The 24,977-nt window shown below is 37.0% G+C and overlaps 3 protein-coding genes and 1 pseudogene across 7 annotated transcripts in view; 2 read left to right on the top strand and 2 right to left on the bottom strand.

Annotated features, from left to right (window-relative positions):
• mdn1 (midasin AAA ATPase 1) overlaps positions 1–3,251 on the top strand; it is a 56,199-nt gene extending 52,948 nt beyond the window's left edge. For both annotated transcript variants that reach the window (XM_082146629.1, XM_082146628.1), the window contains exons 95-101: positions 48–163; positions 384–558; positions 872–945; positions 1,058–1,172; positions 1,301–1,367; positions 1,496–1,638; positions 1,988–3,251. In XM_082146629.1, the coding sequence (XP_082002755.1) occupies positions 48–163; positions 384–558; positions 872–945; positions 1,058–1,172; positions 1,301–1,367; positions 1,496–1,638; positions 1,988–2,173 (876 nt within the window). In that variant the 3' untranslated portion in view covers positions 2,174–3,251. The remainder of the gene's footprint in view (positions 1–47; positions 164–383; positions 559–871; positions 946–1,057; positions 1,173–1,300; positions 1,368–1,495; positions 1,639–1,987) is intronic.
• Positions 3,252–4,440: 1,189 nt separating this feature from the next.
• Positions 4,441–11,143, top strand: katna1 (katanin p60 (ATPase containing) subunit A 1). Of its 3 annotated transcripts, none has more exons than XM_082147038.1 (11): positions 4,471–4,629; positions 5,199–5,361; positions 5,448–5,590; positions 6,974–7,160; positions 7,573–7,688; positions 7,790–7,895; positions 8,743–8,901; positions 9,008–9,134; positions 9,217–9,348; positions 9,475–9,601; positions 9,707–11,143. In XM_082147038.1, the coding sequence occupies exons 2-11, from the start codon at positions 5,200–5,202 to the stop codon at positions 9,903–9,905; spliced, it is 1,458 nt and encodes a 485-aa protein (XP_082003164.1). In that variant the 5' UTR covers positions 4,471–4,629; position 5,199; the 3' UTR covers positions 9,906–11,143. The 3 variants fall into 3 exon arrangements, with proteins under 3 accessions (XP_082003165.1, XP_082003164.1, XP_082003163.1); XM_082147037.1 differs by having other exon boundaries at positions 5,184–5,361; XM_082147039.1 differs by lacking the exon at positions 5,199–5,361 and having other exon boundaries at positions 4,441–4,629.
• Positions 10,673–14,552, bottom strand: ginm1 (glycoprotein integral membrane 1). Its single transcript, XM_082147040.1, has 8 exons — positions 14,396–14,552; positions 14,020–14,082; positions 13,827–13,926; positions 13,548–13,705; positions 13,215–13,374; positions 12,428–12,636; positions 11,819–11,982; positions 10,673–11,551 (listed from the first exon to the last, which is right to left on the bottom strand). The coding sequence occupies exons 1-8, from the start codon at positions 14,483–14,485 to the stop codon at positions 11,440–11,442; spliced, it is 1,056 nt and encodes a 351-aa protein (XP_082003166.1). The 5' UTR covers positions 14,486–14,552; the 3' UTR covers positions 10,673–11,439.
• Positions 14,553–19,344: 4,792 nt separating this feature from the next.
• On the bottom strand, positions 19,345–23,686 carry LOC309481565 (tripartite motif-containing protein 16-like protein; annotated as a pseudogene). The gene is made up of 6 exons (XR_014211697.1): positions 22,978–23,686; positions 22,474–22,569; positions 21,070–21,303; positions 20,695–20,854; positions 20,544–20,603; positions 19,345–20,402 (listed from the first exon to the last, which is right to left on the bottom strand). The product of XR_014211697.1 is annotated as a tripartite motif-containing protein 16-like protein (transcript).
• Positions 23,687–24,977: the final 1,291 nt, after the last annotated feature.

The following is a 24,977-nucleotide window of genomic DNA, read 5'->3' as shown; positions in this document are numbered from 1 at the left end:
TATATTTAAATAATTTGTATTCATGCCATTTTTTTGTTGTTACTCAGGAGAGTGCGGCAGCAGTGTTGTGGCATCAGTACCAGACCCTGACGTCTCCTCTGTCCCAGGAGCTCTGTGAGCAGCTCCGCCTCGTCCTGGAGCCCACGCAGGCTGCCAAACTCAGGTCGGTCGCTCCACCTTCCCATCCAACCTCTAATGAAGCATTTCTACTTAACTTGTTCCCTCAAGATCACAGAAATGATCTTTTAAAAGAGTAGCTTCTCTAGCACTGTCAATTCACTTGTCAGGTTTATCAGTTCAGACCCGGAACATGTGGGTCCTGCAGTTTGTAATAGCTCTCCTCAAGATTTTTACCATTTACACTGTTTAATGATCTCAAACAGGGGAGACTTCCGCACAGGCAAACGGCTGAACATGCGCAAGGTCATTCCTTACATCGCCAGTCAGTTCCGTAAGGATAAGATCTGGCTGAGGAGAACAAAACCCAGTAAGAGAAACTACCAGATCTGCCTGGCTGTGGACGACTCCTCCAGTATGGTGGACAACCACTCCAAACAGGTACAGTATCCTAATATTGCTTTAGATATTACATATCACCTGTGAAGTAGGGCTGTCACAATATCAGAGTTTCACTACACGATCATTGCGAAGAAGACTGCCAGCTACTTTGTTGGAGTGTCAAACAGATAGTTACTGCCGTTGGATTCTTCTCAATATTAGCATTTGTGTGGTATTAACCTGATATCAATGTCATTTTTTCACAGTTGTCTTCATGTATTATCGGTATATTGAAACACCCCTAATGTGAATCCTTTAAAATGGAAGGATGTTACCTTTTTTATAAACATATTAAATGTGTCTGTCTCTGTAGCTGGCGTTTGAGTCGGTCTCTGTCATAGTGAACGCTCTCACACTTCTGGAAGTGGGCCAGGTGGCTGTGTGCAGGTGAGTTCAGATCCACAGAGCACAGAAAAATTGGTGCAAAGATTGGTTGATTAATTCATTCATGCATGTATTCACTCACTCAATTATCCATCTCTTAATTCTCTTGCTGTAGTTTTGGAGAGAGTGTCCAGCTGCTCCATCCTTTCCACCAGCAGTTCAATGACCAAACAGGAGCAAAAATACTGCGGCTCTGTCAGTTCCAGCAGAAAAAGACCAGAATAGCTCAAGTAAATAACTTGTCTTTAGTTCTTATGTTTTACATGCATTTATATGATTTTGTTATATTTTTAAATTGACTTGTCAGGTTTTATCCCACACCAACATAAAAGTAATTAGGAACAATTTTATCTTTCAGTTTTTAGAGACTTCAACGAATATGTTCATGGCAGCCAAACAGCAGATACCTGGCTCGACAAACACGGGTAAAGTAGTTTACATCAGATTGCTGTAAACAAAGCAGCCCTTAGTTCTAGGTCTTATTTATTTGCTTACATCAATTTCTGGTCTAATACACTCTTCTATTGTTGTTTTTGTCCCTTTCTCTCAACAGAAACGTCTCAGTTACTGCTTGTAGTATCGGATGGCCGGGGTTTGTTCTTGGAGGGGAAAGAGAGAGTCGCAGCTGCAGTTCAGGCCGCTCGCAGCGCAAACATCTTTGTCATATTTGTAGTGCTGGATAATCCAAACTCTAGGGTGAGGGATCCATTTGGATCAAAAGGATCTGTGTTCACAGTGCAGTTTAGCTGAAGTAAAAAAATAATAATACATTTTACATCATCTTAATGTATGTAATTAGGAAAAATGAAAAGCACTTTGAAGATATGATCCCCATATTTATTTGTAAAAAAAACAAAAAAAAAACAGTTTCTGACAGTTATGTAGCCTATATAAATATGTTTAGAATTGCAATTTTATTTATTGTAATGTAATTATTATAATTACTTTTTTTGTAATTATTAAAATTATTGTAAGTATAATTAAAATAAATATACATCCTACATTTTATTGCATGTTAATTAATACTCGATTCTCTCCATGCTAGGACTCCATATTGGATATTAAAGTGCCCATATTTAAAGGGCCGGGTGAACTGCCAGAGATTCGGTCCTACATGGAGGAATTCCCCTTCCCCTTCTACATTATTTTGCGAAATGTGAACGCCCTCCCAGAGACCCTGAGTGATGCTTTGAGGCAGTGGTTCGAGCTCGTCACCGCCACAGACCTGTAATGGACCACATGGAAGCAATTTTGCAGGGGCCAGAAGACACAACTGTAAAACTGTAAAAGTTCCGCTGCTGCTAGTCCTTCCCAAACATCAATACACACACACACACACAAAGACATTAGACAGGCTGCTGTACATGTGCCTTTTTTTCTTCATTTTGTTATTTTATTGAATTTGTAGTTTGATTGAAGTGGTTTCTCCTTTTCATCACCGCAATCACTAGGAATTCTCTTGTTGTTACCATCAGTCAACTTTGCACATCTTTTATTTTTTATTGTTTATTGAATTTTTTATTTTTTGTTTTGTTTTTTTTGACTGCAAGGAAATGTGATGCCCGTGTATGGAAAAACTTCAGTTAGACTGACTGAATGTTGACTGAGATACCTCCAATCCTGCAGTATTTCCCACCCCCGTTCTTGTCCTGTTTGCATCCAGTTTGTAAATGTGAATGACAAATTTAGTGTGAACGGCACTGCCAATGTTTGATAATATCATATGCAAATATCAAAAGTACATCTGCATGTCAGTATTCACCTTCGGACCCGTTTATGGTTATCCAGAAAAAAATGTGCCTTTATAAAAACCCACATTCCCATCTAGACGGTTCTCAATGGAAACTGATGAACTCATCAGCACTGTACATTTGAAAGGATTCTGACTACTGAATCACTGGTTATTTCTTCTTTACAACCAGGAGCACAATTTCTGCCAGTGAAGAAAACTTTTGAAGAATCTTCTAAATTGTCTGTGATTTCAACCAACACTGTTCTATATCCTACAGACTTTAGATATTTAAACTCATAGCCGCATCTCTTACTAGACATATCTAGTTTTAAACAGTTAATTTTGAAGTATTTTGATTGTTACATTTTGCACACACTTTTCTGCTCGGCCTGTGCGTTCTGGATCAGAGAAAGCAGGATCAAAAAACAAACTATTTCATCATGTACACATTGTCCAAATGCAACAGTAACCTGGTGTGCGTCTTTGGTCTCCTGTCATCTTATTCATCTCGGTTCATGAAATGATAAATTGCTGATAACCGTGGAAATAACAATAAAACATTTTGGACATGTTTTCATTATGGTCTGAATTTTGATTTTGTAATGAACAGCCATTGTGAATGTTTTCTTTTTTTTTTCTTTTTTTTAAATGTTAGTTACATAGAGCTGTTCATAATAACATTTTGGAAGACTAATTCTCATAAACTTAGATCTGTGAATAACATAACTTGGAAAGTACAAAGTGAATCACCTCAAACGTGAATTTTGAAAGCTGTTGTTGTAAAGTTTCTACATTACAATTTTGTCAAGCATGTAAACTCATCAAAGTGGTTGTTTTAGTCCTTGTTTATCAGCGGCTTTTGAGGTATGAGTGTATAATTTGATGTGGAAAAAACCATTCCTAATTGAACCCATATCTTGGCAATACTAATTCTCTTCTGGGTTTTAGGGCAACTGACTAAACAGTTCTATTTAAAAAAGTTTATTGTAGCATATGAAGAGTTCAGATGCAAAAGCCTCTAAGTGCCATCTGAAATTATTTTCTTCTAGAATGATCATTTTTATAAAGCTTGTATATTTAGGTTAAGTGATTTCACTTAAATGACAATTAATAGGTAATTTGCATTGCCATTTAAGTGAAATTATTGAACTTAAATATACAAGCCTGATAAAAATGATCATTCTAGAAGAAAATTTCAGATGGCACTTAAAGGCTTTTGCATCTGAACTCTTCATATAGACTTCTACCCAGAAAACAAGAGAACATAACATTTCCTCAGCATAGCCATACCTGGTTACACTTTATTTTAAGGTGTCATTGTTACAGTGTAGTTCTATATTTAAGTACTGAGTAACTACATGTACTTACTATAGGGGGGTTAGTTGCATGTAATTATGCATCATTTACTGTTATTACTATGGTAAGTCATGTAACATTAAGTAACAAGGACACTGTTTCCCCATACCTTTTAACAACTTTGTAACAATGTTGATGTTTCTATGTTAGTTCCATTTTACTATGGCAATATTGCTGTCTGCATGTGCACAACATTGTAACACTGTTTTATTGCATTATTTTCCACTAGTTACATTACTTTTACTATATATTATTTTACTTCATGTAGATAAATTTGTTCATATATTTAGTTGATTTAGTTTATATTATTGAATATTATATCGCCCTATACTCTACTTTTATTTTGAAAAGAGATTCTATCTCCAATGACTTTTATGTTGAAAAGCAGGACCGCGAGGGAACTTTATACATTTGCTTCCGCCTTCACAATTTTAAGTGCCCTTACACGTAACTTCTGAAGTGTACTCATGAGTGTGTGTGGATCATAAGTTATTTCAAATATAGTCGTCGTCCAAGGCACCACACAGGAGTTTTGACCCCTTATGATAGTTGTATGCTGTGCCTTTTTCAGGATACTTGCCCTACTTGTCACTCTACAGGTTTGTTCATCACTACACAAATTGCTAAACGTAAGCTTGTTTTGACGTAAGCTCATACTGTTAAATGTTTGGCGCATTTTCCTGGTAATAGCTAAAACGTTCGTGCATTGTTGTATTTTTCCCATATTTGTAGTTGTGTGATTGGCTGATGTCTGACATATCTTGCTTTCATGAGTTTCATCTGTTTTTAGCATACAATATAGTGCACATGCCAATCTAAACACATGGTAACACTTTATTTTGATGGTCCCTTTTGAATATTCTGTTGAATAGAAGCAACTTTGCAACTACATGTCAACTAACCCATTCGAGTATAAGTAGACTGTCTGCTTAATATCTGCTTACACTTGCTACCCCAAAAGACATTCTACTGACTTTGCATCTTTGCATCTACATGTCATCTTATTCTAAACCTAACCTACCAGTCTACTAATACTCTACTAACACTCTAGTGGGAGTTAGTTGACATGTAGGTTCAACGTTACTTGTAGTCAACAGTGTTAAACGGACTATCAAAATAAAGTGAAACCAATCATATTTCCATGCGTCTTCAGCTGTTCCTCTTGCAGAATGAGTCTGGGGGAGATCAATGAGAATGTGAAGCTGGCTCGAGAATATGCGCTGCTGGGGAACTACAGCTCTGCAGTGGTCTGTTATCAGGGGGTCCTGGAGCAGATCAAAAAGTACCTCTACTCAGTCAGAGACTCCCCTCTACAGCAGAAATGGCAGCAGGTTGTAGTTCCTCCTGTCTATGATTCAGGCTATTATGCTTTCAACTTGTTGTAACTGGCCTTTGTGTGTTTATGTGTCTCATCAAGGTTTGGCAGGAGATAAATGAAGAGACGAAGCAAGTTCGGGAGATCATGACAACACTTGAGAGCTTCCAGCTGGAGTCGACCCCATCCAAACCCAGCAGCTTTGGCCAGGAGAATGACATCATGCCTGTTCACGTGGAGCACAGGTACACAACACGTCCAAACACTCCTGACAGTCATCACAGACACACACAGATCTCACAAACTCTTTTACTCTTGTGTACATATTTTCTGCATCGAATAGTTGTTAAATGGTGTACGTTTAAAGTAAGAACTCTGTGTTTGAACATATGTGGTGTTTTGTGTTGTATTTTGGTCGTCAGACTTTGCAGAGTTTGGACCAGTTGGGTTTTATTCAGGTACCTGATGGATTGTGCCTAATGAAGGGGTTGAAATTTTGCATGCTCTTGGTTGTCGTAAAATGTAAAATTTCAGTGCGTGGACATCTCCCTTTTTTGTTTGTTGTTCAACCTTGGCCCAATATGGGTTTCAGATGTGAACACCTATTTTAAAAAAAATTCTGTTTGACTTTTCATTCACACTAGTTCCCACAATCAAGGATCTTGAAAACCTTGAAAAAAATCTCTGAGATCATGGATACCTTGGAAAATAAAACTGAGAGTTTAAAATCTTTTATTTCCAGGCCTGAAAAAATATTAATGGGCATTAATATTAACATTTTAAAAGTATCAGAAAGATGATGGAAATATCCATACTGAATATAATGTACATTTTGAATTATGCTCATTTAATCAGTTAGATATTGCTTAGGACTTTTTGTCTTATTGGAGACATTTGTAAAGTGGGAATTTTAATTTTAATTTATATATATATATATATATATATATATATATATATATATATACATATACATATACATATAATGTATGTATATATATATATACACACATTACATATATATATATATATATATATATGTAATGTGTGTATATATATATATATATATATATATGTGTGTGTGTGTGTGTGTGTGTGTGTGTGTGTTTATTTACATATATATATGTGTGTGTGTGTGTGTGTGTGTTTATTTTTATATATATATATATATATATATATATATATTTGTATAAATAGTACATATTTAATTTGTACTGTTTATTTAAATTTTATACTTGCATGATTTCTTTTTATACAGTATTTCAAACAAATGGAAAGCAAAGGAAATTCATTGACCACACTTTGTGGGACTCCTGTCTTTAGTAGTTGTTGAGTTTTAAAGCCCACGTCAGCACTCTTGTCATGTGAGTTAGATTAAGATCTGAATGGCCTCCCACCGTCTCGCAGCCCCTCATACTCTTTCATGCCTCCCTTGAGGCTATTAAAGGTCTGTTGAGCCTGTTATATAAACCATAATCTGATTATGAAGTAACATTTGAATGAGAGATTACATCCCCATTAATTACAGACATTTCATTCCATTCAGCAAAATTCAAATAATATTGTTAAAGGGCCCTTTCAAAGTCAGCACTGTATGTCCTGATACTATGTGTCTGTGTGCTTGTGAACAGGTCATCTCCATGTGTAGTGCGCAAATCCTCTGCGCCGTACAAAGACGGCAAGGGCCATGGAAACAGGTTGAGCGCCGGCCCCCGCGGCCAGCCACGACCCTCACCGCGCGTCACCAATGGAGACAAGGGAAAACCTCAGAGAGGCAAAGAAAAGAAAGAGAACCTGTCCAAGCCAAAAGATGACAAGGTCCATTTCCCATCTCTGTCTGCTATTTGGACAAGGCCTATTGTGTCGTCAAACTGCTCACATTCACAATATTTACTCAAAGGATCAGATTACACTGTGTTAACAATATTTACCATATTAACCTGTGATACTGGTTTCTTACATCAAAGCAAACAGCTTAGAAAGAGTTTAAAAACATTAAAACATTGCACGTGTTTCCTTTGCACTCTTGACTATAAGCACCTTGGTTTTGTCCAAAGACTGAAACAACAGTGAACAAAAAGTTTGCTGTATTTGCTGTCTTGCAACTTCATTCGTTTGAAGCTCAATGTGATGTTTGATTTGTCAACAGTGTCTAATTCAGTGGAAAAGACTCTGGCAAAGAAATTATAGTTAGAAAAAGATTTGACAACTCTCTGCTCCCTCCCTGTAGAACAAAGCAGAGAGTGTGGAGACGGAGGTGAAGAGGTTTGACAGAGGAGGAGAGGACAAAGACCTGATTGACATTCTGGAGAGAGACATCATCTCCCAAAACCCCAATGTCACATGGTGGGTTCTTTCTTCAAAAGTGCTTACATTTTTCATTTATGGAATGATGATCATGATGATCATTTATCATCATGCATAATGGTGTTTAATTTTTGTTATAGGGATGACATTGCTGACCTGGAGGAGGCCAAGAAGCTGTTGAAGGAAGCAGTGGTTCTACCCATGTGGATGCCTGAATTCTTTAAAGGAATAAGACGCCCGTGGAAAGTAAGAACCCCCCAAAGAAAATCACGTGTGCTTTATGGATTTCACAAAGCTCCATCCCAAAACTTCCAAATATCAGGCCAATGTCATTTCTTCACGTCTTATTGTGTTCTGTAGTTGGTGCCCTTGAAAATCCATTTTCTCTTATTAATGTACTTTGGTGCATTATTCATGTTTATACACTACTGTTTAAAAGTTGGGGGTCGTTAAGACTTTTTAATGTTTTCGAAAGAAGTCTATTATGCTCACCAAGGCTGCATTTATTTGATAAAAAATAGAGTAATACAGTAGCATTGTGAAATAGTATTACAAAAATATCTGTTGTCTATTTAAATATATTTTAAAATGTAATTTATTCCTGTTTTAGCAAAGCTGAATTTTCAACATCATTACTCCAGTCTTCGGTATCACATGATCCAACAGAAATCATTCTATGCTGGCTTGCTGCTCAAGAAACATTTATTATTATTATCAGTTGAAAACAGTTGTGATTCTTAATTTAAAAATATATATATTTTTAGGATTCCCTGATACGTAGAAAGTTTAAAAGAAAAGCATTTATTTAAAATGGATATCTTTTGTAACATTATAAATGTCTTTATTGTCAAGATTTGTTTATTCTTTTGAACAAATTAATCCATCCCTGCTGAATAAAAGTAATAATTTCATCCACCAAAAAATCGTACTGACCCCAAACTTTTGAATGGTAGTGTAATTGTTGCTTGGGACCGTATTATTTAACAGCAGTGTAACATACTTTCATGTGTGTTACCATCCTCTTTTGTGGTGATCTTTGCTGCATTATAGAGTATTTTTCATGAACGCAATAACTGAACTCGCATGATTTTAGGGAGTGTTGATGGTGGGACCTCCAGGCACAGGAAAGACATTGCTGGCCAAAGCTGTCGCCACCGAATGCCGAACCACATTTTTTAACGTGTCCTCCTCCACCCTCACCTCCAAATACAGAGGGGAGTCTGAAAAACTTGTACGGCTGCTGTTTGAGATGGTAAAATCACACACACTTCATGTATTACCCCTCATTAATACATGTAAAATGTTAGCCAAACTTGCTTTCTGTTTTTATTACTGTACATGTTTGCATGTTTATACAGGCACGGTTTTATGCCCCCACCACCATCTTCGTCGATGAGATAGACTCCATATGTAGCCGCAGAGGAACCTCAGAAGAACATGAAGCCAGCAGACGTGTCAAAGCTGAACTACTCGTCCAAATGGATGGTATTTCTGCATGCAAATGATTGAACAACATCCTTTTAATTGGGGGGGGGAAATCAACAAATGCACTTCTTTTGTTATCCAGGTGTTGGAGGGACGTCTGAATATGACCCTTCAAAAATGGTTATGGTTCTGGCAGCCACCAACTTCCCATGGGACATTGATGAAGCTCTGAGACGGAGACTAGAGAAGAGAATTTATATCCCGCTGCCCTCAGGTGTTCAGAATTACCCAGAATGCATCACTCATCATACCATATTACATGCCATCAGCTTAATCCATCTCAGCTCAAGACCAATAAATCTAATTTAAGTATTTAAAATCACATTATGTATTTCCGTAGCTAAAGGCAGAGTGGAGTTACTCAAGATCAGTCTGAAGGAGCTTGAGTTGGCCAATGATGTCAACATGGACAAGATCGCTGAGCAGTTGGAGGGGTACTCTGGTGCTGACATCACCAACGTTTGCAGGTGTAGCTATCACTTTATTATGACTTTGAGTTGAGCCTGAAATTATTTTCAATGTTTAAAGTGCCACAGTTCTAGAAGTGATTAAATGTTTTTAAATAATTGCAGAGATGCATCCCTGATGGCAATGAGAAGGCGGATCGAGGGTTTGACCCCCGAGGAGATACGGAACTTATCAAAAGATGACATGCACATGCCCACTACAATGGAGGACTTCGAGGCGGCACTGAAGAAAGTGTCCAAGTCTGTATCTGCTGCTGATATAGAGAAATACAAGCAGTGGATAACGGAGTTTGGCTCCTGCTGATGATGCCAAAGAACCTTGATTTGTTTTTTTTCTCACAATCGCTGTTAGCACTTTGAAAGACTGAGGGTCAGTTTCCCTAAATCTCATAGCGCATTTCAATTCTGGACCAGACTGAATTCAAAGAACCTAGATAAATCTTGCTATAAATGAAGTGTGTTTGTATGGCTGTACAGATTAATAGTTTAATATTTATTAGTATTAGGTTGGGTTTAACATATAGATAGTTAACTGGATACAGGTTATGTTCACTCATGTTAAAATGAATTTGTAAGGATAAAGGCAGAGGCTAATATTCAGGAAATCCAAACTGGTTTTAGTGCTCTTATTACACTCACTATGTGTTGCTCTATTATAGTGTGTACAGACAATAGTACTGACTGAGGTTGTGGGCATGTTTTCTTATTGGCTTGATTTGTCTGTTCCTATAAAATCACTGCCACTGACCAAAGACCAGCAAACCCTTCGATCTCCAAACACTCCGTTAAGTGAAGAGCTAATGAATTTGCTGCTGTGCCACTATGGTTGTTTTAAAGCCAAAGTTTCCAGAGTTGGACAATTGTCTTAAGTGATGAGACCAGAGTGTCTTAAAGGTGTGTTCAGAGCTTGACTTTTATGAACACTATGGAGAACCAGTTTCTGGTTTATTTCATTAGTGACATTCCATTGACATGATCAATTTGAAAAATTATATATTTTGTTGAATAAATATTTTTTAAATTTGAACAGGACTGTTGTTTTTATTTAAAATAAATGACTGAGATTTAAACTAATTTGTGAAGAATTTACTAAAACTGAAGAAAACAAGTCATAACATGCTTCAGAATGACACAAATTACAGATTTCATCAACAGCCAATGACAAGGCTACATGAAATGTACATGTCCAGTTGAAATGCTTAAAATGACTGAAAAGTTTGACCCAATGCCCAAACCAAAATGTGTTCACTTAACTCGTGCAGGTCAAAGCTGAAATGTATTGCTGGTATTGATGCTTAATCGAACCACAATATCTCAAGCAACATGAATATTACATTAAGCAACATAGGCAGTTTCATACAGGCCTATAAAAACAGTAAGAAATGAGGAAAAAATCCATTTAAATAATATTAAAATTATAAGAGTTGTTAAAATTATTTTGATGGTTAATTACATTAACCTTGATGGATTTTTCCCCATTAGATTCATAGCCTTCACCTTTTCATGTCATTTCCATTTATCAGGTAAAGATAATTCACCGTATTACCGTAAAACAAACAGTTTAGTGGGGGTAAAAGGCAGGGACATTTTAGGTACTGTGCTTATTTAAAAGTGTGCACCTTTACCATTCCACCTCACACTTTTTCCCCCCAAGCACAGTGTCGTCAAGAATAAAAAAAGTCTGATTATGCTTTCACACAGATGCAGATGTGAAAATAGAAATCTGTTTCTTCAGGAAATGTTGGAGAATTTTTTTTTTCTTTTAAAGTGCTACACTGAAGTCATTGGTATTGTCAACCAAATAAAGCCACATAGCCAAACTGATGAGAACACGTCCATCACTTTTCTATCAAAATGCTTTTTTCTGGTATTTCTCCCTCCATGTTATCTATTAGACTCTGTTTTTCATCATCTGGCATCAGAGTCTCTGGATTCAGATGAAAGAACCCCCTATGAAAGACAGAAAATAAAAATGTTGCATATTAGTCATACATGTTATCTAGCAAACTGTATAAAACGCCACTTCTAATTGGTTCTTGAGATGAGATCTAATCCAGCTGTGCTCAGGTCTATAGTACCAAGTGAACAAAAAAACCCTGATTGAGTTATAATAATACTCAGTTCTTCAAATCAAATCATTCGAATATCACCTATATGGCCGTGCATTTATTATAGGGTCTGTTGAGAGACCCAGTGGCAGGTTGGTGCAAGTTGTACCTGTGTTCACAGGAGGGGAACAGAACATCCAGGATCTTAATGATGATAGCTGAGCCTGCTACGCCAACCACCACCACCCACATGATCAAGAAGAAGAGCGGGACTGAATCAGAACAGAAGTGGCGAAGTTTATCCCTCAGCTCCACAACCCACTGACACGCCACCTGCCCAAATAACAATAAAATGAATAAGAGGTCTGTGAAAATGACACTACTGAGAAACAGGACATTAAAAAAATAAATAAAAATGGAATGGAATATTACAGTATTTACTCTAAATGATTTATCCGTGCACATCACAATTTTATTATTATTAATCTGCCCTTGTAATATTTAATCAAAATAACTCCTCCCTCTTGCAGCAACATCTCTTCTCTGATGACACGTTTAATGGCGCGAGGGCGGGGCATCCTGTCACTCACATGACAACGACATCATAGCAAACTACAAACATCCAACAATACAATCCATTCCCGATGGACAAAGTCAAGTCCTGCCCTACATTTTATTCTTGTTTGTGAAGAAGCTTCACTCAGATCCGTTTAGAGAAGTATCTATACCACATTTAATAAACCCCAAGAGTTCACAGTGGTGGTGCAGAAGCACTTACACTGTAAGAGGATATGGACCCACTTAAAGGAACCCCAAGCAGCACTGAATCGGAAGTCCTTTCCTCTTCCTCTCTGGACTCATACAGGGTTTCAGGGTCCATCCGCAAGGGTGTTTCAGGAAGTTTCCCTGGAGCTGCAATCTCCTCCTGGGTGGTCTCTGCATGTTTGAGTAGGTAGTGGCTAGTGGTGTTACGCACTTGGTCTTCAACTGTGAAGAAAACAATACATAGAAATTCTTTCAGTTAAAGCAGGGCTCAGTAGTTTCGGGATTTCTTCGCTGTATTCTCGCTTTTTGCTCGCAGGTTTCTCTCTAGAGCTCCCCCCACAGCTTCGGAATAGATATTTGACAACACTGTTGTAAAAACTCGTTGGCGATTCTCAGACACCAGAGGCTATAGATCAACGACATCAAAGCAGATGGGACATTCTTTAAAACGTCTTCTTCATTCGGGTTCGAACAGCGTGAGGGAGCGCAATAATGACAGCATTTTAGCAGATTTCTTTTGGCCGTAAAGCAATTGTTTACATCGCGAGACCTGATATCACGCGATACTTCCTGACGCAGCGGCCGGCGGCCCGCCGGCTCAAAGTTGCAAGTGCGGATTTTCCGCTCACGGGCACCAGGGGGGTGCGAAACGACCACCATTCAACCCAAAATAAGTAATATAACCATTCCAATGACTCCGAAGCTGTTCAGTTAAGGTAAAAAAAGTTACTTAGAGCACCTTTAAAGCAGCACAGTCACTTTTCAGATTACAAAGAGGCATTTTACGCCACATAATCTACCTGTATTGTGTATGGACGCATCAGTAACCAAGACGTCATTCTCTTGTGGAATGACGGAGAGCTTGCTTCTTGATAAAGGGTAAATATTGGTGACCTGTGTGATCTTCTCAGAGCTCTGGTTCCACCGGATCTCCACCTCACACACGTCAGGCTGCTGAACCTACAAAATACGACATCAAGTGCTTGATCATATTCGTGTGCACTGCCTCAAGCTGGAGTTTGGTTTCTTTTCATAGCATTAAAGCTGTAATTTTGAATTTAAAATTACTCTGTGAAAGCTTTAACAAATAATTCAATTATGTCAGTCATCATTTATAGGGTAACGGTTAAAACCTTTTCATCTGCCAACTGGATTATCTCCTGACTCAGGAGGAGTAACAGAACCTGCTCTCCAGCATCATTCTGAACATATGATTGATTGATCATCAGCCTCAGCTCACTGCTGACCAACCCATCCGCCAGATTACCAGAGCTCACGTTATAACCATCCACTGCAAACACAAAGAACAGTAATAAACATGATCATGGTTACTGTTTCTCTTCAATAGATTTTAAAATCAACAATACAATGATTAATAAATAAAAAAAGAAGACAAAGATGCATAACGTTACACAAAAATGCAGGACATGTCATTCTTGTGACTCCTGTAGACTTGAGAGGAGCTCCATTAATAAATGTTTCATTGTCCAAGAAACCTATATTCAAATTAATCTGAAAGAAAGAATGAGAAATCATTTTAAATGATCTTTCCTTCACAAAACATTTTTATGGATGTAATGCAATATTCCCCAAAATACTTATTACCTGTACACTGTACTTTGTCTGGCTATTTTCACTAACCGCTGTCACATTTAACACGATGGTCTCCTGTGAAATAAACAACATATATAATATAACAAACGCGTTTGTTTACATGATTCTGACTTGACAGTCTTTTCCTGAAGTTTTCAAAGCTGATGGTCACTGCTTTGGGTAAATAAACCGTGAATATTATATTTACTTAACGTTAAATGTGTCAATGACAGACAAACAATGGTTTAAGCATCTTTATAAACCAAATTAATGTCTAATAATTTTTCCGTTATTTATTATCGGATAAGCATTTTGTGTAGCTAACGTTACACATGTGATGCAATAGAAATACATTAAACTACCTCAAAATATAAGAAATGTCACTCACCGTGGTTATTTGTTTCGATTGGGTATTGGCCAGGATAAACAAGACGATCAGATAAACCATCGTTAAATGTATTTTCCATGTAGACGCCATTTTTTGTTATCATGCTAGTTACCAACAATACGTGATTACTGCACGGATGACGCTCTGCGCGTCATGTCGTAAATTCCCATATGTGGTGACGCAGAATTGTTTTAGAAAACTCTTGAGCCCCCTATTGGTCTTTAGAGGTACTACATGAAGCTTCACACAATAATAGCCTCATTTTGAAATAACAAAGAACTTTAGGATTTGCAACCTTTTTGTTAGATGAACCCCTGTGAACAGTTATTTACCTGAAGTACCCCGTGAAATTGTTAATCATTTTAACCTTATAAAAATATAATGAATTTCAAATTTTTCCACTTTCACTTGTGACAAATTTCTGTAGATATTTGTATTATTATTGAATTTAAATTCATTATTATTTAAAAATGTAATAGATTTAAATTTCATAAAGATCACAATTTTATGAGCTCCTAGTGGTCAGAAAATCCCTGGATGGGGAACCGCAATTTACCTGACTGTGACAATTTACATTGTATGAAATGTTTTATTCAGTCCTCAGAACTTTCCTATTCAAATCTGAGTGAACAATGTTTGTGTAATAATACCTGTCTAAAAATAATATAATTAATAAAGACAATTTTGGAAAATTGTAGAATTAAAAAGTCTAGTATGCCTATATTTCATTAGTATTTGGTAACAGTTCATTTTGATGGTCCCTTTTGAACATTCTGTTGACTATAAATAACTTTGCAACTATGTCAACTAACTCTCAGTAGCGTATTAATGAGTAGATTGTCTGCTTAATATCTGCAAACTCTTTATTGTGATGCTCCTCCAACAGACATTCTACTGACTATAAGTAACTTTGCAACTTGTCAACTTATTCTAAACCTAACCCTACCAGTCTACTAATACTCTACTTGTAGGTAAAGACAACAGAATGTGTTAAAGGGACCATAAAAAAATAAATTAAAAAAAGGTGAAACCCATTGCTCTGCTCAGATTTAGCTGAATTCTTCCAACTCAAGCTAACAAATAGCCTGGAAATCCAGACCTAAATCTAAAAGATCTGGTCTGGCGTCGACTAATGAAAATCGCCCAGCTCGAGGGCCGGCGCCAAGCATGCATTTGAAACTGCACGCAATTGGATAACACTACGACCAATCACAACAATAAACCCCATACGCTTAGCTACCAGCGGAGCTAACTGGTAGATTAGACTCTTACCGTATCCGGTCGGCAAAACAGCAAAAACGTCCTTCTTGCAAAGGAACGATTCGAGCGGCGTCTTCTGTTCCTGTTTTAGATAAAAAGCCAAGTCTAACTCGTTCATTGTAGCGGCCAAAGCCGTTTCAAACAACTGGTGTTCATCCATAGCCATCTTGCAATGTTTACTAATGACTTCGACGTCACAGCGCTGTCGTCATCTGTTTAGCTCGCCTCTGGCCCGCCTATATCAGATAACCCGATGTGATTGGTGCAGCTCAGATCGAGGGGCATATTTAATGAGCATCATTACTCGACACCAGAGTAACTCGCTGAGCAAATTCAACTTGTGCTCTCGCGAGAACTCTGGATTACCAGGGTAGCTAACAAACAGATGGGGGGCAAAAAAATTAATGTATTTAATATCATTTTAGGTATTCTTTGTTTTAATTCAGAGGTAAACATACCTAATAACCAATTTTAAAAAGCTTTGTTTTACAAACAAAAAAAATTTTCCTGTCATACTTGTACTCCTTTTTTATTACTCGCAAAGTAAAACAAGGATACATAATGTCAGTTATTCAAGGATTTTATTGTCATTCCAAAAACATGGTACATGATCTCGAACGAAATTAGTACTGAGGTCCGGTTAAAACCATCTCAAGTAAATAAAAGATCAGCAACTCATAAATAAATACAAATACACAATCGTACCCACACATATACACACACATACTTGAAGAAATAGCCGCATAGCAATAAAAGTGCAACATAACTCAAGACAAGAAGTTCTTATATATTTTATATTAGATGAAGGGATCACACAATTTTATAGATCACACTATTTGACAGAAGGTATTGGTGTTGAACCCAGAGCACTTTGTGGGCTGAGCAGATCTCCAGAACCTGATGCACTCACTGTATCAGAGACGTTGTAGAAAGAAAGAGTTCCTGCTTTGTATTCCACATAAACATTGCAGACTCCAAGATGTGTTGTTATTTCCAAACACACGGACTGCTACTTTTCTCTGCTACTCATTTCTTTATATGAGACTGATATGTGCACACATCTCCCGCCAGAGGTGGACAGTAACAAAGTACACTTTTTGAGTATCTGTACTTTACTTTATTTTTTTTTCTGGAAACTTTTTACTTTAACTTCACTACATTTGAAAGACAAATATGATACTTTTTACTCCACTACATTTCTGTCAAGGTCCTTTAGTAGAAAGTTGTATAGTCAGTCAGGGGATGATTTTGGTTCTAGGGGTTGGAAATGAAAGTCAGGTTGACCACAACATCAGATTGACGTTAACATCCAACGTCGGACAGACGTTGAATTTGGGTTGGAAATGAAAGTCAGATTGACGTCAGATCCCGACGGTTGTGTTGTGAACTTTTGCAGAGCGTTTCTGTATTTGGTTGAGTATTTGGAGCACACGTGTGTTGTAAAACTGATGAAGATGTTTTCTTAATTTGCGGTTGTTTTTTCTATTTGCATGCGTTTTCTTAAGTTGCAGCGTGTTGAGCTCTCGGCCACCGTAGATTTCTGGATATTGGTAAAATCTGAATTCTTGCCACTATAAATTAACAGAGTTTAATACTTAAGTTTGCATTCTGTATATGTAGTGCAAAAAAAAAAAAAAAAAAAAAAAAAAAATATTAAGTGAGAATTCCTTAAAAGATTTGATGTAGGATGGATTCTCTTGCCAACAGAGATGATCGATCTCCTCCTGACAAAAATGTTCAAAAGGTTGTTTTAGATCAGAGCGAGAGATTTCCTCAATCCATCAAATATAACCATACTGGATGACTCCTCGGATTCAAAAGAAGCAGAGTGATTCTGGAAAGTTCATATTAAGATTTTTATTTTATTTTATTAAGTTTGAAGATTTAGACTATGTTGCTGTATTTAGAATTTGCATTATAGATTCCCATGCATAGCGTGACATGCATACACTGAACCAGAGAAGATGCCTCAGGCAACCGGTTTTACCTTCGAATGAAAATGTTCCGCTGTATGTGAAAGTTGATCCAGCTTTGCGTCTCTCCTCCACGAATCACTTCAGTCCTCTCCTGATCTCTGATCAGCTCTGTCACCTCGTGCTGTCTTTCCTTGATAGAGGATCAGCTCAGTGACATGAAACACAAAGACAACACAGACAAGGCTGTCAGGGCAGAACCCTGACAATGTCATGGAAAAGAGCGACCAGCAAAAATGATCTTCCTTTATGTTGCACAGAGGTAAGAAATGTTTAGAATGGCATGAAGGTGAGTAATTTTCATTTTTGACACCTTTAGTTCCCTAGGCTATAGCTACAGTAACTGCTGTACCTCATAATACACTGATTCTTGAGATAAGGGACAAAACAAGTTTTAGATGTTATGAACACACTATTATGAACAGTCCAGGTCCTAAATTCCTTAATTCTCAACCCTAATTTTTAATATTTAGAGTATATAACCAATGTTCTTAGGTAAATAAGACATAATATAATGTAGTTCAGTTGATGTTTTAATATTTTAACACAATACATTTAAAAAAAAAAGATATATTTTAGTAACACTTTATTAGGTTCCATTTGTTAACATTAGTTGATGTATTAACTAACATGAACAAACCATGAGCAATACATTTGTTACTGTATTTGTTAATCTTTGTTAACGTTAGTTAATTAAAATATATGGCTGTTCATTGTTTGTTCATACAGTGCAAACTAATGTTAACAAATACAACTTTTAACTTTAATGATGTAAAGTAAATGTTGAAATATAACATTAACAAAGATTAATAAATGCTGTAGAGGTGCAGTTCACTGTTAGTTCATGTTAACGAATGAAACCTTATTGTAAGGTGTTTCCAATATTTCTTTCAAAAGTCAACAAGAATACAAGAGGGAGGGGAAGTTGTTTTGATTCAAGATTATGAGGGAACACTCCATTTTGATTTCTTGGTGACTTCAGAATCAGAAAGCGCTTTTTTGCCAAGTATATTTACACAAGGAATTTGTTCTGGTGACTGAAGCTTCAGCACAAACAGAATGACAATGACAAGACACAGATAATAAAATGAATAAAACTAGAATACGTAAAAAGAAAATAACAATATACAAAAAATATACAAAAAATATAAAAATAGACAAAGGGCTGTGTGTGTGTGTGCGTGCTTGCATATCTGTAGTAAATATGTTATGTTTACAAGGCATGTAAATTAGGCCAAATATTTACAGTAGCCTTTGTAAATAAAATCATGAAACAACATTAGAATAATTTCCCATATGCAAAATATATATATATAACTCCTGACGGAGTTGACGCAAAGTGAGGACACAGCGACCCCGTTGTAACATCCTACAAGGTAAAAAAAAAAAAGGATGACATCTAGTCGAGAAGACTAATAATATTTACGTTAATCAGAGTTTGGTTAGTATGAATATGTTAGCCCCACTGTTATCTATAGGCTAAGCTAGTGTGCTCCAAAACAATGACAAAATTTGCATTTTGAAGACCAAACCCAACGTTGGAAATGAAAATCAGGTTGATTTCAGAATCCAACATCAGATTGACGTTAATCTTCAACATTGGACAGACGTTGTATGTTGACGTCGACCCGACTTTCATTTCCAAAACTCTTTATTCAAGAGTTACTTTTTGCATTGCATTGTAAAAGAATCAAGGATATAAACTTTTGAACAGGGTCATTTTTATAAATTCAACTTTTATTTTGTCTTGTGGACTTTATGTAAACATCTTTAATGTAAAATATCTTATTCAGGACAGTACTAAATAAAACATAACATGCATTTTGTATGATTCATTTAGTTAAATTAATTAACATTTTGCAGGTTCTGCAAGGTAAACTTTTGACCACAAACCTTATATGCATATAAAATAAAAGCATATACATAACATACATTCCTATTCATATCATAATTCTTTAGATAAAAGAACCATTTTAATATTTTTGGTTATTCATTTTTTCCCCACAGAAATCAACACATTAACATGTTAATACTTCACCATTACATAATTGGAAAATATCTGTAAAAAAAAGTAAAATAAATGTAAATGATAATAGTAGGCAGAGTATATAATTCATGTCTTCAAATATTTCACTGTTCTTCTCACAGCATAGAACATTTGTGCAACAAAATTGTTGTGATTTTGTGAATTTTTCTTAATAAAAGTCACATCACACAAACATTTCATAAACAGCAAAGCAGCACAGCTCAGAGGTCGCACAGCACTATTGAGGAAGACGTACTGAACCAAAACCCAGGATGAAGGGGCTGAGTGAATGTGGTCTGGACTCTGTGTAAGAGAGTCATCGTGTCGGAAATGTCATAAAAGGAAAGAGTTCCTGCTTTGTAGTCCACATACACACCTATTTTAGAGGATAGAGGGCCTGAGATCTGAGTTTTTTTGTTGTTGTGCCAGATACAGGGAGTTGGAGAACATTCCAGGCTCCAGGACTTACTGTTGTGTCCAAACCAATGCGCACGATCCTGTCCTTTTCTTCCCACCCCTTTATATGAAACTGCAATATAGACCCCCCATATCCCTTTCTCCCATTCAACTTCCCAGTAACAGCGTCCAGATATACTTTCTTTGCATAGTATCTGGGGCCAGAAATCAAATCTGTCTGGATGTTGAATATACGGTCGGACTGTCTCACGGCATGTTGCTTCTCTGTTGTTTTCAGAAATCCGGAGTTCACTGTGTGCAGTGGTGGTGTCCATTGTAAACTTCTGAAAATCTGAAGATAAAAACAGACACAAAACCAGAAATGTGTCCATTACCTTGTAATGTGGAATGAACAGATTAGTAGCATTTTTAAATCAATTCACCACTGATTTACAACATTGTGTTCATAAATGTATATGTATGAGTCACTTACAATGTAGAAAATGCCTGCTGGTCATTGGCACAAAAGGAAACCTCAACTGAATATTTGTAACTGTAAACATACAGAAATGGTGCATTATTATTGATAATCTATGTGAATGGTTCACTTGTGTATTATCATATTGATTTATATTTTCTCTCACCATTTGAAATTATTTTGTATTCCTCCTTGCCAAATTTCTGGAATTCCACTTTAAGATCAGAAAGAAATTTCCCCACAAGATCAGGTTTAGTTTGTTGATTGACAGGTAAGCTGGGTGAGTTCACAGATGCAGACACTGAAGAAAAAGACTGAAAATGCTGCTGAGAGAAAAAAAAAAAAACCGTATATATTTATGTTGGATTTAAAAATAAAAAATAAAAATAATAATAAGGAAAATACAGAAAATCCACAAAAAAGCACACATTAATGAGGGGTTAAACCTATAGTGACCATGAGGATTATGCGTAGGACCCCTAAATGAGGAGCACCAGAGGGTCATAAGGTTGTTGTATGTATAGCAAGAAGTAACAATTACCTGTAGGAAAGAAACATTATTATCCATGTTTAAAAGCTTCTGTAGCTCAGCATCTCTCCTGTGGAGCTCATCAATCTCCTGCTCCAGCTGCTCATGAAGTCGGGCAACGCGACTATACTCCATCTTTTCTTGTGCTCTGATCAGATCTGCCACCTCAGAGCGTGTTTTCTCAATGGTGTGGATCAGCTGAGTGAAGATCTTTTGGTTTTCCTCTAACGCAGCCTGTGCAGAGCACTGTTAAAGGCAGAGTGAGCTGGCATCTCTCCCTATTGACCTCATGCAGTGTCTTCAGTTAGTGAGGTGGACAAAGTACACAACTTCCTTACTTGAGTGAAAGTACAGATACTACTGGTCAAATATTACTCCGTTACAAGTAAAAGTTGTAAAGACCGATTTTTACTTAAGTAAAAGTACTTAAGTATCAGAAGTAAAAAGTAAATGTCAATGAATTGTTTTATTATTGTTGCATTGTTGTATGTAATACTTACAGTACCTTATGCCTCTGAATCTATGCCTGCCTTCCTACCCTCATATCAATATCAAACTTATTTCTAGAACACAGTTCCAGCGGGATTGAATGTGAGATTGAGTAAGTGCACTCAATAACGTCCACAATGGTTTCGGACACCCAAATGGCTGTTCCCTCAAATAGTGCCCTATTAAAAGTTTTTTGGCTTTTAGTATGAATACGTTAGCCTTACTGTTTTTTATTAGCTAGTGTGCTCCAAAACAATGACAAAATTCCCATTTAGAAGACCAAACCCAACGTTGAAAATGAAAATCGGGTTCACGTCAGAAACCAACATCAGTCGGGTTCTGACGTCAACCTGACTTTCATTTCCAACCAAAATGCAACCCCATGCAACCAAAATCATCCCCTGACTGACGTTACAACTTTATACTCAAGGACCTTGACAGAAATGTAGTGAAGTAAAAAGTAAGACTAAAGTTTTTCCATAAAAAATAATACTCAAGTAAAGTACAGATACTCAAAAGTGTACTTAAGTACAGTACTCAAGTAAATGTACTTTGTTACTGTCCACCTCTGTCAGTTACATCCATTCAAAGTAGCAGTTGATTTTTGTGGGTCTCTATATATTCTCTTTAAGCTATAATGAAAAACTGTTACATTCAAATTGATAGTTTATTCAATAACAAACAATTATAATATGAGGTCCAGTAAAGCGTAAATTCTACCAATAACATGTAAAAAGCTATACTATTGTGCACTTATCTCTTTATTGCTAATTTCTCAGTGCGATTTCTTGCTGATACTATTTTTAATTGATCAACAGGCCAAACTTATTTTTTTCAGAACTGTTCATTAAACTGTACAGATTAATTAATGTGTGTTTATCTCCATCCTGTCCATCCAATGTTTGCTCCTGCAGTGGTTTCTCTTACCTTCAGTGTATCAAAAGCCTGTTTCAGCTCCTCCAGCTCTTCCTGTTTGTCCTTGATTCTCTGCTGCACTTCCCTTCGCTTTTCTGCAATCTCAGTCTTAAGGGTTGAAAAAATATGAAACAAATTCCTCAAAAAAATGTATCATAATGGCTTCAAATGGTACCTGCTTTTATGGCGCTTTTGTGTCATCATTCATTGTTATTGCATGGAAAAGAGCGACCAGCACAAATTATCTTTCTTTATGTTGCACAGAAGTAAGAAAGTCATACATGTTTAGAATGGCATGAGGGTGAGTAAAGTGTGAATTTTCATTTTTGACACCTTTAGTTTCCTACATTTGTTACTGTATTTGAAGGAAAGTATCAGGTTCCCTGACAGGTCTAACTAGTTTACTGCTATGATCATGTGCATCTTTCTTTTCACAGCATTATACAACCATTTTACCACAGAGAACTGATGTAAACATTATCAAAAGTCAAGCAAATAACACAAACAAGTTCTGACCTGTTTCTCCGTCCGTTCTGTTTCAGCTTCAACTGTATCATGTCCTTTGTGTTCATTCAATGCACACGAAGCACAAATACTTTTCTTGTCTATGCGACAGTAGAATTCATAGATTTTTTGGTGTTGGGAGCAGATGTTTTCCTGCAGGTCTGAGGAGGCTTCGATCAGCTTGTGTTTCTTCAGAGAGGGCACTGTGGTGTGAGGTATTGGTGACTCTCACAGAAGGAAGCCACACACGTTAGACAAGACTTGACGGCTCTGTGTTTTCTCCCAGTGCAATCATCACACCATACGTCTCCAGGTATGTTGTCATAAGTTGGTTCCAGAGGAAGGGTTGAAGAAGATAGTTCCAGTTTTTTCATCCTTGCCAACACTTCATCGACCTTGACGCATTTGCGTGGAACAGGCTTTGGAGTGAACGTCTTTCCACACCGAGGACAGCTGTGGGAGCCCTTTTGACTGTCCTGCTTCCGTCTGCCGTGAACGCACACCGAACAGAAACTCTGTCCACAGTTACAAGTCACTGGATTTTTCAATCGATCTTGACAGATTGGACAGCTGGCCTGGTCTTTTACTGATGTCCTAATACTAGCGTCTGCCATGTCAATGAGAAAGTGGAGTGTACAAACTCCTTTCTGAGAGTATGCAGTGCTTATTTCAGCGTTAAAATATGACAAACATTTGTTCCCAGAAATGAAAACGTCTTCATTCCATCGGCATACTTTCATTTCTGAGAAATATGTCACTATTAAGATTTACATACCACTTATGAATAAGGCAGTTTAGTCCAAATTTTTTGAAGAGACTCGATCACTTTATATGATTTTTATAAGATCACTTTTATTCACATATAAACATTGATCAGGAAACATACACAGAAGCTCAACCGAACCTGCTTGACGTGCAAGAACAAACCTCATTGGTTCTTGTGGAAGCTGAAACGTGCTGCGTAACATAAGAATGAACCTCATTGGTTCTTGTGGAAGCTCAAACGTGTTGCGTAACATAAGAATGAACCTCATTGGTTCTTGTGGAAGCTGAAACGTGCTGCGTAACATAAGAATGAACCTCATTGGTTCTTGTGGAAGCTGAAACGTGCTGCGTAACATAAGAATGAACCTCATTGGTTCTTGTGGAAGCTGAAACGTGCTGCGTAACATAAGAATTAACCTCATTGGTTCTTGTGGAAGCTCAAACGTGCTGCGTAACATAAGAATGAACCTCATTGGTTCTTGTGGAAGCTGAAACGTGCTGCGTAACATAAGAATGAACCTCATTGGTTCTTGTGGAAGCTGAAACGTGCTGCGTAACATAAGAATGAACCTCATTGGTTCTTGTGGAAGCTGAAACGTGCTGCGTAACATAAGAATGAACCTCATTGGTTCTTGTGGAAGCTGAAACGTGCTGCGTAACATAAGAATGAACCTCATTGGTTCTTGTGGAAGCTGAAACGTGCTGCGCAACATAAGAATGAACCTCATTGGTTCTTGTGGAAGCTCAAATGTGCTGCGTAACATAAGAATGAACCTCATTGGTTCTTGTGGAAGCTCAAACGTGCTGCGGAACATAAGAATGAACCTCATTGGTTCTCGCACGTCAAGCGAATATACTTGAGTTTCTGTTTACAAACTTTGATGCGTCAAAGTGGTAGTTGCGTAGCTGTCTATGGAGGGACAAAAATCTTTCAGATTTCATAAAAAAAATCATTTGTGTTCTGAAAATTAACGAAAGTCTTACGTGTTTGGAACGACATGAGGTTGAGTATAATAAATGTGAAGGAGAGGATTCTGGAATCCACTGCTGCTTCAATGTATATCTAATGAGTGATTAATCAAGGTATTAATCAATATTTTTCCTTCTACGTATCACATGAGTTAAATGACTTCTCTAGGCTTATGAGATTTTACTTTGTTATAGAAGTTACCAGTGTGATTACTGAAATGTTCTTTTCATGTATTCTTTAATGTCTGTATTAAATATCTGAGAGGTGACTGAAGGGT

Source organism: Leuciscus leuciscus (genome assembly GCF_965113295.1).
Source record: "Leuciscus leuciscus genome assembly, chromosome: 19".
In the NCBI taxonomy this organism is placed as follows: Eukaryota; Metazoa; Chordata; class Actinopteri; order Cypriniformes; family Leuciscidae; genus Leuciscus; species Leuciscus leuciscus.
Note: the sequence above shows the minus strand (reverse complement) of the source record. Positions and strands in the feature narration are given on the sequence as shown.

Coding starts and splice junctions, on each gene's coding strand:
- katna1 (XM_082147038.1), top strand. CDS start 5,200: ATGAGTCTGGGGGAGATCAATGAGAATGTGAAGCTGGCTCGAGAATAT. Junction 8,902..9,007: donor TACGGCTGCTGTTTGAGATG/GTAAAATCACAC, acceptor ATGTTTATACAG/GCACGGTTTTATGCCCCCAC. Junction 9,135..9,216: donor ACTACTCGTCCAAATGGATG/GTATTTCTGCAT, acceptor TTTGTTATCCAG/GTGTTGGAGGGACGTCTGAA.
- ginm1 (XM_082147040.1), bottom strand. CDS start 14,485: ATGGCGTCTACATGGAAAATACATTTAACGATGGTTTATCTGATCGTC. Junction 13,927..14,019: donor AGACAAAGTACAGTGTACAG/GTAATAAGTATT, acceptor TCTTTCTTTCAG/ATTAATTTGAATATAGGTTT. Junction 13,375..13,547: donor TCCAGTTGGCAGATGAAAAG/GTTTTAACCGTT, acceptor CGTATTTTGTAG/GTTCAGCAGCCTGACGTGTG.